The sequence below is a fragment of the Pagrus major genome, chromosome 14, assembly GCF_040436345.1.
Source record: "Pagrus major chromosome 14, Pma_NU_1.0".
NCBI lineage: Eukaryota > Metazoa > Chordata > Actinopteri > Spariformes > Sparidae > Pagrus > Pagrus major.
This window is the reverse complement of record NC_133228.1, coordinates 2,217,501-2,234,533: the sequence shown is the minus strand read 5'-3', so window position 1 is coordinate 2,234,533 and position 17,033 is coordinate 2,217,501. Positions and strand designations below refer to the sequence as shown.

The window sequence follows — 17,033 nt, the reverse complement described above, 5'->3', positions numbered from 1 at the left end:
TGAGAAAAGCTTAATTTTGCCACAAGCGAGTTTTGACCGAAAATGAATTAAAGAAAAACTGAAACGATGTTTGCCATAATATTTTATCCACATTCAACCATTGCCTGGTAGAAAACTTCTTTGAAAAACCTGTTTTCAGTGAAATACAACTTAATCTACTTCACAGTGCAAAAAGACACTTCTCTCACTTTGATACCTTCAAATTTACCATAAGCGATTTATGACCGAAGCTTCTCTCAGCGATAGAAGCCTTTTTGCACTGTGAAGTGGATTAAGCTGTATTTCACTGAAAAAAAGGTTTTTCAAGTAAGTTTCCTACCGTGGATTGATTTTGGATTAATATTATGGCAAACATGGTTTCACTTGTTCTTTAATTTGTTGTTGGTCAAAACTCACTTATGGCAAATTTAAGCTTTTTTCAGCACACTAAGCATCTTTTTCCACAGGGAAGTAGATTGAACTGTATTTCAGTGAAAAAGGGTTTTTCAAGTAAGTTTCCTACCCAGGAATGTTTAAAGTTGGATAAATATAATGGCAAACATGGATTCAGTTGTTCTTTAAGTCGTATTTGGTCAAAACTCACTTATGGCAAACGTAAGCTTTTCTCAGCAAACTAAGCGTCTTTTTCCACAAGGAAGTAGATTAAGCTGCATTTCACTGAAACAAGGTTATTCGGGCACGTTACCTACCCAAGAATGTTTAAAGTTGGATAAATATTATGGGGGAAAAAACAAAACAAAAAAAAACTGTACAGTCACTCTGTCACTGATACTGTATCAAGATAGATATTTTTGTTGTCTTTTGTGCTGAATTATTGTGAAATTTATGTATATATCTATATATATATATATATATATATATATATATATATATATATATATATATATATATATATATATATATATGTATGTATATATTCAGTGTTGCCGGTAACGCGCTACTTAGTAACGCGTTACTGTAGTCGGACTACTTTTTTCAGTAACGAGTAGTCTAACGCAACTACTATTCCAAAACTAGTAGTCAGATTAAAGTTACTTTTCTAAAACACCGTGCGTTACTATTTCTGCATTTCGGGGGAACGTGGGTTAGGTTAGATCTATATTTAGGCCTAGGCAGTGCTTAATTTGTAAATCATAAGGTGCCGGAACGCAAAGTACATATGACAGCTCAGGGATGACGAGACGGGCACAGGTCCCGGAACATATACAGACAACGTGCTGAAAACAACATGAAAATGCCCACTCACCACGCTGTGGGACTTACAAGCCTCAATTTCAAATAATATCCATGGTATAAATGTTATTACGATCATTTACAATTATTTTAGGCTATACTCCGCACAGCACGGGCCAATGCCCACATCACCACAGGTGGGACTTACAGTACTATATAGTCAACAGGTCTAATGTGTAAAACAAAGCTTTTACTAAATCACGTAAGTATGTATTACGTAAGAGTTTTTTAAAAAATGTTTACGTTAAGTCAAGAAAGACTGTCTTTTATTTATTTTTCATTTAAAAAACAAGTAAGCCTATTTCAAGGACATGTTTGCAAATGTTGGTGTCAATAAAGAGAGTATTGGCAGAACTGGTAGTCATTGTCATGTTATAGGGCCGGGCCGGGTCGGCGGGGGATCTGCTGAAAGTAACTAAAAGTAATCTAATTTAGTTACTTTTAAAAGCAAGTAGTCAGTAACTTAACTAAGTTACTTTTTAAAGAAGTAGTCAGTAGTCAGTAGTCGGATTACTGTTTCAAAGTAACTGTGGCAACACTGTATATATATTATGGGAAACATGGTTTCAGTTGTTGCTTAATTCATTTTAGGTCGGATCTCACTCATGGCAATTCAGAGCTTTTGTCAGCAACATAAGTGTCTTTTTGCACAGTGAAGTAGATTAAGCTGTATTTCAGTGAAAAAAACGTTTTTCAAGTAAGATTCCTACCAAGGAATGTGTGAATCTGGATAAATATTATGGCACACATGGTTTCAATTGTGTTTCAATTAATTTTTTGGTCAAAATTCACTTATGGCCATTTTGAGCGTCTCTCAGCGAAATTAGCGTCTTTTTGCACAGTATAGTAAATTACACAATATTTCAGTGAAAAATCGTTTAAATCTGGATAAATTTCATGGCACACATGGTTTCAATTGAGTATACCTCATTTGTGTCAAAAGCGATTAGTTGGTGGTTTGTCTGTAGGACCCAAAAGCTGACACCAAGACAAGAAAAAAAGGTTACAAGGACATTATTGGGTTGCTCTGGTAGTGGGCAATGGAAGGAGGCTCAGGCTCCGGCTCAGGCTGGTTGCTTAGCAGGTGGAGTAGCCTTTACGATGGTGAAGGCTTAGGTGAGTGAGATTCAGAGAATTCATTAAGGCAGATGGCAGAGGTGCAGGAGGCTGGGTGGCTGTGGAGCTGGAGCTCAGAGTTTGCACAGGCTCTGGAAGGCCAGGAAAAACAAAATTAGTCACGTAGGAGCACAAAATTACCAAGCACAAAAAGTCACAAACAGTAGCACTAGCAGTGTAGCCGTACACGTAGACAAGTGGAAACAATCGGGCAGGGAGTGGAGAGAAGACCAGAGTATTTGAGCTGCCGCTGATGATTAGATGAGCTGCAAGTGTGTGAGAGGCAGGAGCTCCAGCCATCCAGGAAGGCCATGCCCAGCCTCTGCAGAGCATCTCTGAGAACACATAAAACAAAAACAAGGCAAGAAGCACAGAAAAAATCCACACAAAGTCAAAATCATTACAGTCCAGGGCTTATACCTCCCCTCTTGAACTTAATTCATACTGGTTTGGCTAGTTTAGATCAAGGTGGTCAACTGATGCTGTAGTAGTCAGGTATAATTATTAGTGGGATATTATACTTAATGTAAACACAAACTGGGTTTCCATCCAAATGTATCGAATTTAAGAGCGGATTTTGTGAAAATGCGAATAAGAAAAGGTGGATGGAAACGCAACTATTGATAATATGGTTAATGTAATCTCCCTCAGCACCACCTTAACCTGTCACAACACTGATCACAGGGTGCTTAGCCCTATTGTGAGATGTTTGATTTTAAAATGTGGAAACCCCACATTTTAAAGTCTGTGGGTTTATAATATCTTATTTACTATTTTTGTTGTAGTCTTGTAAATATTGTGAAGGTGTCCCAGCCTGAGGCTGTGAGTGTGGAAACGTCATTTTGTCGTTTGACTGCCAAAAGTCCAGCTTTGAGGTGTATGACCAAAGGAGCCATTGACTGCCTTGACTCAATGGACACAGTGAACAACTTTGCCCTGCATTTTAAAGGTGATATTGTTTATATGGAAATTCACACAAAAGGACTCAGGCCAGTAACAAAGCAAATATACATAATATAGTTAAATGAAATAAAGTGTTGTTGTCTGTTGCTATATCTGCAGCAATCCTCTCAGCTGCCACATCCAGTACCAAAGGTCAAGTTGATGCACCCATTAAAAAAAAAGAGTGCAGGATCTACTCAACCAAAAATATACCGTAGTAAGCATGTTTTCTAACACAAAATGAAAACCCGCTGTTTTTCCGGGAACCACCTACATCACTATTACTTTGAAACTACAGGCCATAACAGCTTGGATTTGTAGTCTCCATCTCTGGGTATCTGATACATTCATGGTGGGCATGTCGGATCAGATTGTACTAAAAAAATATTTTTTATTATTATTCAACAAGGCAAATGAACACATAACAAGGCACTTTCAACCATCATACCACAAAATCATTTTCTGGTTGAGCAACAACAGAGAAATGGTTCCAGTGTATGGAATGAAATACAACTGGTCCAGAAATAAGTTAAAAAGATAAATAAAACAAATAGGTAAAAATAAAAGAAGACAAACAGAGATTTACTTAGCAATTCTAACTCATTCGTCACGTTTATCAGACAGAGCTAGTTTCAAAGAATCTGCATTTATATATAAAGAATTTACTTAATAACAGTAAAATATTGATAACAAAATCCAAATCCTGATTTTTAACAGAAATACCTAATTTGACTATTTTCTCTGTAAATAGCTCAATAGCTCAACTGATTCACAGTAAAACAACTTACGTTCCAAACTTTCAATTGCACTTTCACATAAAACACAATTATTCACATCAAAGTTAACTCTCAGTCTCAAGAATTCGTTTGTTGGTGTGATGACCCCTGCTGTTGAGGCAGCAGCCTCCTGATGTGACTTGGGTTTGTGGGAGGAGTTTTGGTTGGTCAGGGGCACCTGGGCCCAGTGTTCCTGAGATTATAAAACCCATGATTCATTCTCTCTCTCTCTCTTCTCCAGCAGATGTCCCAGGGGGTGATGTAGTAGCTGCGGTTCTCCTAAGTTCTTTCATTCTCAGTTCATGCACTTTACAACATACATCCATTACATTTTACACACATGCACATCCTACACCACTGATAGTACTGATGTTCACATCCCACACATCATGATTTTCCTTTGTCGCACCTATGTTAAATAAATTACTTTGTTAAAATCTTCCTTAATTCAGTGTGTCTCCCATCTTGTCATGGCCCAAAGAGCCAGGTTGTGACAGTTGGATAAATCTCATTTAAGATTTAGAAGTTCGCCTCTTTCACCTTAATAGGGAGAGGGGATTAAACGTATCTCGTCCATATTATCTTAACCTCAACAGCTTTAAATTGCTTGAGAATGTAATTTTTTCTGATTGGGTTTGGGAAACCAGAATATTCCTAATAACGTTGTTAGTGCATTGACTGTCATGCAAATTAATTCCTTCTAAGCAGAGCTGTCTTAGTAATTGCTGATTGGCTTGCTCAGCTTGACTGCTGACACAGGATTGATCAGAGGGAGGAGAGGAGCCCTTTTTGAACTGCCGGCTGACTGCAATCTCCCTCTCCCTCTTTATATGTCTATGTTCCTGTGTCTCTGATTTCCTGCCGGCGCGATCTGCTCTGTGCAGCTTGTTGCGGCTTCCGTCAAAAAACGACCAGGCAGCCGGAACAAAGCAGCTGTGCACGGCTTGACTCCACTGTGCTCCGTCGATCGCGGCCGCTTGTGATTTGTAACACACTTCTGCTACCAGGGGATGGAGAGTGATGGCAGGCTAACAAGGGGGATGCTTTTAGGTAATTTTGCTAACAAGGGGGACGGCATCCCCCCTCATCCCCCCCTCAAATCGCCTACTGCTCCTGTTAATACTGATTTAGGAGTTAGGTAAGATTTTGTCCTTTGTTTATATTTAGATTTGCGGCAGGAAGATAGGGGTAAACATATTCTTTTGTTTGTTGTGTTGGCCTTGTTCTCCCTCTGAAGAAAAATAAATGCTACTTTGAATGCGGTTCCTCAGTGACGCTGGCTTTCCTGGGAGTGGAAAGAATGGGAGACACACATCATGTTATGTCTTGGGTTCCCCTAGACCATGGGCGTTACAATACAAAAGGCCTTCTTTCACCATTGATCTTAGGGAAGCTGGAATGGCTTTTATCATCCTCTTATAGTTCTTCACAGTAGATTGAATAGAATATTTCTCACAAAACTCTTCATACTGTAACAAATTTCCACAGTCATCTATAAAATGGGTTACAGCCCAAATCCGTTTGGAGTTCCATTACTCCATATACACAGATTTGTTTGCCCCACAGAATGTATTTATTCTTTCACAGAGTAGTGTTTATGTGGTGTACAGTTATGTTTGCAAATTAACTTCCAATAGAGGAGCAGCTGCTGATAGAAAGCAGACAGTTTAACTGGTAATGAACTAGTGGTAATGAACTACACTTTGAAAGACCAAATTAGTAACAGTAAACCAGAAGGAGTCTCCTTTTAGCATTAAAGGATTTTAACCATTTCGAATTTCAAAACACCATTCATCACATCAAAATCAATCGCCTCCATCCTCATAGCTTTTTGGCATGTCATTCTTTCCTATTTACTGACACTTGTTTCTCCATATGAACTTAAAGTTCACCTTATTTAGTTTTTATCATTTCTGTCGATATGGGTAAGGAGGAAGCTGAGTAAATAAGCCTGGACAATAATTGTGATGTCCCTCTGCAGCCATCTGTTTAGAATTGACTTACATTTTTCTGTGTTATTACAAATAGTCTTATTTTCAGTAATTACCTTTTCTCTAGAAATAACAATCGAAATATTGACATACACTGAATAACCTTCAATAAAGGTACTTTAATTTTTTCAGCGCTGGGAGATCCTCATGAAGACTGTGAGGGACCGAGTCAGTCAGCAATGAGGACAACAGGTAGTAACTTCAAAAAAAGGGGGTTTTATTTATCCAAAGTATAAAGCAAACAAAATTTCTCAAACGAAAATAATAAAGGACTGGGCCCATAAAAGAGGTCAAATCAACAGAACTGTACAAAAAGTCAACTGAACAAGCTAACAGAAGACAAACAGACCAAAACAGACCTAAACTACTGAGCACAAGAGGGGAACGTATATTCTGGGTGATCAGCCCATACTAACACAAGAGGGATTAACATAAACACTGAACACAAAAGACAACAGCTAATTTACAAACAAAGCAAATCAGGAAAATTAACTTATTAGAATAAACACAATCATACCCAACCAAACCAAATGAAATTACTAATTGTCTAAAGAAAATAATAAGCAAGTGATACCTGTCACATTGTCACTGTTTATCTTCTAACCTCCATACATTGATAGAAATATGTGGCTACATACCAAGAAAGAAATACAATCCAACAATAACAAAACAAAGCATAACAGATGATTTCAAACCATCCGTCTTTCTGGCCAAGATGTGTAAATTGTTGTCCTCAAAGGAAGAGTCAGAGTCTTGACCTGAGGAGTTGGCCCTCCTGTGTTATGCCCTTCACTTACGGAGAGGTTGTTTTGTTTCCCGAATGTACAAATCTGTGCAGTCCTGGCTGCATTCAACAGCATAAACTACATTACTCTGCGTATGCCTGGTTGTTTTGTCCTCAGGATGGACAAGTTTCTGCCTCAGTGTGTTGGTAGGTTTGAAGTGAACCAGGATGTGATGTTTATTGAAGATCCTCCTGAGTTTCTCAGATATTCCTGCGACATAAGGAATGACAATGTTGTTATGTTTTTCCGTCTCCTCTTCTCTGTCGGCTCTGGATCTTTTAGAGGTTTTGACAAAGATCCAGTTTGGGTATCCACAGGTTTTAAGTGCTCCCCTGATGTACTTCTGTTTCTTCTCCTTCCCCTCTTTCTTTGTGGGCACGGTCTCAGCCCGATGGTTTAGGGTTCTGATGACCCCCAGCTTGTGCTGCAGTGGGTGATGAGAGTCGAACAGCAAGTATTGATCTGTGTGCAGGTTTTCTGTACACCTCAGTGTTGAGGCTTCTGTCTTCTTCAATGTGTACTGCACAGTCCAAGAAGGGCAGACTATCTCCTCTGACATCTTCCTGCGTGAACTTGATGTTACTGTCCACAGCATTTGTGTATGTTCTGTGAAAGCTTCAACTTCCCTTGTTCCCTTATTTTGACCCAGGTGTGCTGCTGTAAGGACACACCCACACAGGGTTTAAAGTCTGCAACTCCCTTCAGGCAGCTGCATCTGCATCTGCTTGCCGTCTCGTTTTGTAGTTTGTGTGTGTTCAGTTCCTATTTGGTCTCCCTCATTGGACATGTCGGGATATCCTGATTATTAATTTTTCAGGCGAATGAAGCTTTTGTTATACACATTAAACGTCTTGGATTCCACAACCTTAAAGTTCAAAGTGTGCCTGTGATTTTCTGTCTGATACCTGTTTAACAAACACATGCATGAAGAACAAGCTGCGGTCTGTATTTATACTGTAGTGTGTACTGGGTCTGCTCAGAGGCACAGGAACCATTTGAACTTGCAGAATGCATTTATATATTTATTCATTATTTTCATCTGTATTCATTGATATTCTGATTGCTATTTTTAGGCTAAATGTTTCAGAGAAAACTGTAATGATGTAACATATGAAACCCGATACACAGGAATGATCAGTCTCACGTGTTTAAAAGACCATGAAAAGAAAAATGTTTCCAATAAATGAAGAAAGTTGTTTGTGGTGCTTTTGTCAGGCTGACACAGTTTAACTCGGTGGTGAATCAGAAAACAAACAAAATCTAAAATCTAAAAAAAAAGAGTTTAATCTGTTATCTATCTTCACACCGGTATGAAACTCCAGTGGTGTATCAGATCAGTCTAATCAGCTGCAGCAATCACTAAGGGGGCATGATGGCCAGTTGAAAGGCTTCTGTGAAGGCTGCTCAGAGACCACAAATAAGAGCATGAGGATGGCCTGAAAGATGGTGGACAGGAACAAGTTCCAGTTCAAGAGAGGAACAAGGAAACAATAAGTACGAGAAATTAGAAGTACCCCCAGTAGGCGATATGAGGGGGGATGCCGTCCCCCTTGTTAGCAAAATTACCTAAAAGCATCCCCCTTGTTAACCTGCCATCCCTCTCCATCCCCTAGTAGCAGAAAGTGTGTTACAAATCACAAGCGGCCGCGATCGACGGCGCACAGTGCTTGTTCTAAAACTAAAATGTTACTTTTTGTTAGTGTTTTTAGTGTCTGTTCAGAACATGGTGGCTTATGTTATGTTGGTAATTGTCATTTTTGTGCTGGTTTATAGTTCAACCATTAGTGAGGTAGCTGTTACATTTCCTGACACCAGCTGTTTTATCCCCCGTTGAAGCGCACTCTGCTGGACAAACTATGTCATTACACCAATTTTATATTACCCCAAGCATGTTTTTCTGCATTATAGTTTTTAAATATAAAGTTTTCATATCGGTGCATATCGGACAATATATACACCGATACCGATATATCTGTGAGAGGCTGATATCGGCCGATAAATCGGTTGGGCTCTACTATTGTGCACAATGTTCATTTTGTGTCCTTCAAGGAATTTAGATGGTAAAAAATTCCAAGGGGTCATGTAACTTAAAATGACCCTGCTTGTAGTGAATTGTGAGAAACATGAGAAAACCCTGCCTGAATAAACTCAGTCCACTGCCTACAATTTAAAAGGTGTATTTACTCATTACTTTAATACAGTTATAAAAAGAAAGTCGTAGTAGGGAGAGAAGGAAGATAACTGGATAAAATTGAGTTTTATAGAATAAGAAATGTCACAGTTATGGTTAAGGCGTCCTGCAACAATGTCCTTTGGGAGGTGTACATACGTGTGTCGGGGCAGGGTGGTGCTCCCATTGGGTCATCCCCCCTGTTAAAAATTTAAAAATCACCTACCGAGTACCCCTGGTGTAACTGTCATGCTGGGTAGCCTTGTTGGACTGAGGTTCATTTGTGATGGCTATTTTGCTTTAGAGCCAGAAGATGCTGGATTTTTGGGGCTGATACTGATACAGATATTCCGATATCGATATATTGGAAATTAATGCATACATAAACACTTTTTTTTTCTTCCGTTGATCCCTCAATTGTGTTGCTCAAAGGCATTCGGCAAAGGTATGTTCATAATAGAGGCAGGATATTTCACATTATTTATTGAAACTTTATTGTCCAAAACGACAGGTCACCCAAACAATACATTTTGCTGGGAATTTATTAATTAAAAATTACCCCAAGCATCTTTTTCTGCATTATGTTATGTTAAAAAAAGTTTAATGTTGGCACATATTGGACAAAATGGATGATGATAATTATATATCTTTGACAGGCCAATACCAGCTATAATATAAGTGAACGGATTAGCGAATTAGGGACTACGGATGGAAAGTAGCTAGTAAGCTAAATCTGGTACAAAGCATCTTCTCTCATCTCGAGACTTATGTTATTTTGTACATTGTCCCTGATACAAATAAACTTATTAAATTAAATTAAATTAAATTAAACTAGCCGCTAATACATCTCCCTACTGGCCAGTGAAAGCAACAGGGCAGTCTGCAGTCACGCAGTGTGCGTTCATATGTTTTGAATGGAGGCTGAAGGGAGGAGGTGGGAATTTTTTTTGTTTATTTCGATACTTTCCAAATTTAACCTGCTTTTGCTGGTTTCTACAGTCTTTCCAGCTTTAAGTTCTATCTTATCTCATTTACAAGCTGTAGGTTGAATGTACACTGGGCAGGTGTGTCCCAAAAATTAAAACAAGAAAAATGAACACACAAAAAATATACCAAAACCATGAAAAAAACATTAACCATTATTCATGAGGCAACTGAAAGCTTGCAGACTTGAGCAATACAGATCAGTGGGGTGAGTACATAATCCTCCAGACCAAGGACAATTGTTATTCATACTTTATTGTGGTATACTTGTGGTAGGTCCGCAAAAAATAGTTCACACAGTGACAATAAAATTATCATCAACTCACTAAACACTATGACAGATGGTGTTGTTTACAAAGAAGACTGTGACAAAAATGTATTTAGAGAAAACTGCCAAGCACTCAAAGTGATGCAAATGGCACACCTACATATATTGCGAAGGAGATCTGTTACTGTCCAGGCCAGCAGGCTCTGAGGTTGAGGAGAATCAACACATCACAGGATGCCAAGCAGTAAACCCCCAACTCATGCAATGCAGACTCTGGTGGAGGATCTCCAGCACCTGGCCAATCTCTCATCTCCACCTCGGACTCTTTAAGGAGATTCCTTAGCAGAATCGCTGAGCCCACATTAAGAGACAAGATGATACACGCCTCCTTAACACTATGGAGAGACAGAAAGAACAGATAAAAACAAAACTTATGTAATGCTGATAGAATCAAAGTCATCCTTTTCAATCATCTCTTATTCTTTAATTGTTTTTCTTATACTCTCTATTCACATATGTAATGAAAGTAGTATGAACTGGTACACACATGCACGGTTTAAAAAAACAAAACAAAGATGGTTCTTTTGACAAACACACTACACTATATCTTTATAGCCAGTAGTGCATCTCTCTGGAGAACCATCTCTAACGAGACCAATCACGGGACCCTTGACAACAATTCTGCAAAATATATATTCTTCATTCATTGTCTCTTCCTTTTATTTCATGGAGGCCGCTTTGCGATGACTGACAGGCCTAACATGTCCCTAAATGTTAAGGGAAGATCACATAAACTTTACTTAAACTTTACAAACCCCCACTGATAATTAATTGTTCTATAAATTAACATTTAGCAAAAAAAAACAAAACACAAAGTTATAAATTTGGTGTACGTGTGAATGGGTGGTGTGGTTTTCTCACAGATTTCATGTTATCATGTTAACTTGACTGCAATAGTCATTTGTCTAATTTAATCAGTTTGTTGGGTGTTACTCAGGGTTTAGGTGAGGTGCAACTTAATGAAATGGTAAAAACCAACCAGGACAAACTGGAAAGTGATGGGCCAGAAACCAACAATGTCCATCCATTATCTGCACTGCTTATCTTTTTTCTTTTGGGTTGGCAAATAATTTTATTTCAATCAACTTTTTTATTTCGACTAATCGTTGCAGCTCTTATGCGAGTATGGTATGGAGGTGCAATGATACAGTTAGACCACGGTTCAGTACATGTCAGATCTTATTATACCATATATTCAAACTTGTGCATTACGCTCTAAAAATTCAGGGCTTCTGACGGTTCCCAGGGTTAAGAAGAAGTCAGCTGGCTGCAGGGCTTTTTCCTATCGGGCCCCTTTCCTCTGGAATAACCTCCCAGCTGACATCAGACAATCTGGCTCTATTGGCACCTTTAAATATAAACTCAAAACTTACTTCTTTGATTTAGCCTTTAATTAGTCCTTGACTTTGATTGCTAGCTTCTTCAGTGGGTTGGTCTCAGTCTCAATGAGTTACCTATAGTATTAGAAATTACATTGTCCTGCCGACGAGAAACAATCTGTTTATTCTGATTAACATTGCATTTTTCTAACTTTTGTTTTAGTTTTCTGTCCCCACAGGCTGCAAGCTGTGTCGCTCTCTCACTCTCTATAGCTTCCTCCTCCTCCTCATCATCATCCTTCTCCTCCTCTCTTTTCATTCAGACTCCCTTCTGATGGACCACGGGCCCCTGGGACCATCTTCCTCTCCTGGCTCCTGCTGTCTCACATATTGATGGCTCTGGATCGTCATACCCTGGGCTCCACTGGATCATTGCTCTCCTCTGTTTTACTATCTCCTTATATCTGTATTTCTGTAAAATTTGATGCCTCTTCACTCTGATCTCTCTGTCTATTGCTAATTATCTTGTGTGGCCTGCCCTCTTACAGGTCACCACGGTTGGAGAAGATGTCGTGTGGCTTGGGCACCACTTGGCAATGCCTTGGCCTTCTCAGTCATCTCCTGCATCCACACCCTTTACATATATTATAATTTGTATCAGATATTCTCAAGTCAATGCAACTTGTAAACTGTGATTTTGTTGTTCTTTTCTGTACATGCGACATCTATTGCATGTCTGTCCATCCTGGGAGAGGGATCCCTCCCCTGTGGCTCTTCCTAAGCTTTCTTCTATCTTCTTTTTTTTCTTCCTGTTAAAAGGTGTTTTTTTTCCCCATCAACATGGCAAGTTTTTCCTCACTTGAATTGAGGGTCTAAGGACAGAGAATGTCGTTCACTGTACAGATTGTAAAGCCCATTGAGGCAATGTGATTGTGATTTTGGGCTGGGCCGTGAGGAGAATACTAGAAGAGGTGTTGCGTAGTTGCAATCCTGATGATTGCATAAAATGTAGACGTCAGGGATGTGGCAGTCTAGAATGTGAGACAACTGATCTGTTACTTGGATAAGTTCACGGAGGAAAACCATACAAACACAGGGATATCATGCAAACCCCACATGGAAAGACCCCACCCCAGCCAGAAACCAAGCCCAGGATCTTCTTGCTGTGCGACAAAAGTGCTAACCACTGCACCACATTCTGCCACCACAGTGAGAATGTCAGTCCCTTTTTTGAATTAACATGTAAAAATAATATTACAGCATATTACTGTAAAAAAAAAAGACTGTTTACTATAATAATAAAGACCATCTGCACACGCACTGTGGAAGTAACACAGAGAAAAGACGTAAACAATTGAACACACACACACACACACACACACACTCACACACACACACACACACACACACACACACACACACACACACACACACACTCTCTCTCTCTCACTTACTGCTTAAAGAAGTTCTCAGGTCTTTTGCAGTAGTGACCGAACAGAGGAAATAGGTTTCTGGTCATGTCGAACTGAAGCTGTGCTGCCCCACCATCACTGAAATGATTCGACAGGATCACCTGACAGAGAGACACATGCATAGTAATTAACACTATGACAGAACAAGTAGACCAGTCACGCAGGTGGGTTATTTGCTTCCCTGCCCCTCTTTGACATAAATGCAACAAAAATATAATTGCTATTGGTGTGCAGATTGATATGGAAATACTGATACTTTCAGAAACATATGTTTCTGCTGTAGGATCGTTTTTCAAATTAAAAGTTTTAAGTAAAATTCAGTAATTTGGTGTAAATGTGTGCTTTTATCATCAACAGGGAACAGCAGAAAGTAACTCTTGACCATCACCAGGATCTAGTTCAATTAATAGGCGGTTGATAGGAACTACTTCTCCGCCACAGTTTTGTGTCCATTAGCACTGTCCATGAAATAAAATGCAAATTAATTACTTAAAAATCATACAATGTGATTTTCTGGATTTTTGTTTTAGATTCCGTCTTTCACAGTTGAAGTGTACCTATGATAAAAATTACAGACCTCTACATGCTTTGTAAGTGGGAAAACCTGCAAAATCGGCAGTGTATCAAATACTTGTTCTCCCCACTGTATATCGAAAATGCGCTGGAAGAAACAGAGCTTAGACCTAGCTGGACAGCTAATAACCCATCCCCAAACAGCCTCACTGCATCATGTCTACTTTGAAGTTTGTTTTCAATATGCTCTAACACAAAAGGACGAGAAACACAAATAGTATGACAATGAATGTTAATCTCTTACATCCTGGTACAGAAAGTTGTCAAGTCTCTCGGCCAGACCTTGCCAGGCCAGTTGGAATAGAGAAAGACTCAGGACCTGACGAAGGTTCAACAATCTATCCCTCACACATAGCATCATGGGACATGCTGAACTGGACAGGGACATGGTGGACTGGTCATACTGGGATGGTAAGGACAACCACCTAAAGAAACAGAGATTAAAGAGTAAAAGGTGGACAGATTATAGATAAGTGCTAACACATTTAGTCTTTTTCAACTTAAAATTAGTAAAACAAAAACTATGGAAAGAGAAAATAATCCACCCTCAGCTAACGCCAGCACTGCTCAAAAGCAACTGGTTGACCATATAAAACATGTCTGCTTAAATGGCAGCATCATACAAGCGCATTAAATACTGTATAAATACTGTATAAACACGTCTGTTACTGCTCTTGATAAACACGTCTGGATGAATAGATATTTGCCAGTGTTTGCCAACCTGGTGAATGATCTTGCTTTGTCACTTTTTATTTTTAAATCTGGGTCAGTTAGGGTACATAATAAATGTTCTACTTGGTATAGGCTTCACCTCTTAAGACTGGTGGGATAAGGGCAAAGTAGCCGCCGTTGGTTGTTCACACAGAGCCAAGCAGCTACGGCGTAAAAGACGAACCAGAGTATAATTATTATAAAGAGGCTTATCTGTTCACACTGGTTCGGTTCATCAATAATGTGCCTCTGATACTACCTCCGGAGGCGCATCAGAGGCGGAGGGAAATTTCACCTCTCGCCGCATCTGAAACTTTCACACAGAGGCGGATGCGGAGAATTGGCGCAGGATCCCCACATGCAAACGGCAGTGTGAATGGGGCTAGCAATGCCTACAGATAGCACAGAGACTCATGAAGAAATTCAACTGGAAAACAACATAAAACCTACTGCTTTGAGAAGTATGTGCTTTAATTGTCCAGCATAGACATATATTATATATATTATATAATTAGAAATATATCATCAGTTTTTCCAGATTTCTTATGTTTCTGCTATCAATTCCTTTGCAGAGGATGCAGGGTCATGAGGGGAGAGGAAGGCAAGGGGAAGGTGTGAGACAATACCTGCCACTCATTACGTTTACATGATATTAGAAAAAGTCAGACAATTGTGTTAGTCTGACTGAAACCGTACTTTTAAAGTCCATGTAACCATGTTAATCTGATTGAATCATCAAATCATAAAAGTTGGACTAACACACCCAGATAATGTGGTTGGAAGTCGATTTACTCTTTCATGTATACGCCTTGTTGGACCTGAACTGGCCTCGGTGCTCTGCACATGCACCACAGCTCCGAAAAGTCATCCATGTTTTCAACGTTTGCTGTGCAGCCCATTTGCCGCTTCTTAACTTGTCAGTGACGTAATAGGTCAAGGTCCAGTAGCAACTAGTTGAAATAGTGCATATCGCCACCTACCGTGGTTGAGTCGGACATACTTCCATCAATAAATCGATTCTCCCCTGGTGCTTGTATACTGGGAGAATTGCAGTAGTCCAATTGAATGGCCTAATCGAGCTGTGACTGTCGCTCGACTTAAGTGTGCATGGAAACGTACTGACTGCCTGGCTAAATAGGGGTCATAAAACTATTACATTTTGCATGAAGGAGGGAAGTCAAGTATCTTGTATAACTGAAAAGTATTTGAAAATGAAATTGCTTCCACTTCAGTCATTAATAGTAACAAGTGTGTATAATGATTTCGACTCTCGCAAGGGGCACTGAGGTAACCAGTCAGATCCCCTGATTAGCCGCTCACAGCAATGAGCTTCACCAGGAGCTGGGAGGTGCAGTGCATAGGAGTTTCATGCTAATACTCCCTGTTCTATCCCTAACTGTGCAGGCATTCCAACAAACTAAGTAGGAACCGCTAAGTCAGACACATGATGATCCCCACCATCCTCCAACCCACAAAAATTAATGGTGAACACTGGAAAGCAGAACCAAGTCAGAGGTACCACTACTGGATTCAAACCTCCTGTTTCTACAATGGTGGACAGCAATTTCACTGTGCAATCCAAAAGGCATTCCCATTCAAAGCTTAATATCGAAATCTCAATAAAAAAAACAAATGTAAATTGTTACAGTCAGTCAAAATTTTAGTCTATACTGTCCTAACCAAACCAACTACAACTTCAAGTACCTACATAGGGTCTTTTTTTTAAAAAAATCACTAGCATAGAATTGATGTCCTCATCAACAGGCTGATGTCTCACCTGTCTTGGCAGTATGGTTTGGATTTCTCTATGATTTCTCTCATGGTCCATTCCAGCAGTCTGCCCATCATGTCCCCTTTAAGTCGATCCAGCAACGCCAACAGGCCTTCAAATAAAGAGCCCTCTAGAGAAGCCAGGCGACCCACATCCATAACCCCCAGGCCTCCCAGTACCACTTCCTCACCAAGTGAAACAGCTGACTGCTGCAGCTGTAGGAAAAACTTAAGAAAGAAGAAACAAACTGGTAAACACAACTGTCAGTGAGAAATGGTACAAGAGAATGCCCCCCAGCAACACAGACAGGCCTGGTCAGCATCCTCCATCCCTGCTCTTTCTCTAAATTCATCTTTGTGCTTAGTGAATGGTTACTGTCATGTCCCAGCTCAGACCAGTCCCAGACTCTGGGAGGGGCATTGACATTGGTTTTGTTTTTTTTCCCCCTTTGTTTTTTTTTTTGTTTTGTTTTTTTTTGCTATTCTTTTCTTTTCCTTTTGTTGTTGTTTACATGGTTATACATTTTATTTGTAAATTTAGGATGGAGGTAGCCCTACACACTGTGTTCTAGCCCGTCCCCACCATGCCACCATGCCACCAGAGGGAGCAGGATGGAGTCACTGTGAGGATAGAAATTGTAAATAATTAATGAATGATATAAAAATATATAACAATAGAAGAAGGAGAACAGGAAGATCACTGCTATCAAAATCAATATTATTAATAACATTAAAAATCTGCTTGATTAGCTATAATTAGGGTATATTTTAGAGGCGAAGATGACAAAGGGTAGAAAAAAAAACAAAAAAAAAAAAACAAGAGAGTGCAGGGGGTGAGGGGTGGGTAAAGCAGGTAAGGAGGA

General features: G+C 39.5%; 1 protein-coding gene across 1 annotated transcript in view; it reads right to left on the bottom strand.

Moving 5' to 3' along the window:
* Nucleotides 1-10,236: 10,236 nt before the first annotated feature.
* Nucleotides 10,237-17,033, bottom strand: part of rint1 (RAD50 interactor 1) — a 50,726-nt gene continuing 43,929 nt past the window's right edge. Inside the window, exons 12-15 of the mRNA XM_073480735.1 lie at nt 16,178-16,398; nt 13,934-14,114; nt 13,099-13,217; nt 10,237-10,660 (exon numbers count right to left, since the gene is read on the bottom strand). Coding sequence (XP_073336836.1) covers nt 10,447-10,660; nt 13,099-13,217; nt 13,934-14,114; nt 16,178-16,398 — 735 coding nt within the window. The 3' untranslated portion in view covers nt 10,237-10,446. The remainder of the gene's footprint in view (nt 10,661-13,098; nt 13,218-13,933; nt 14,115-16,177; nt 16,399-17,033) is intronic.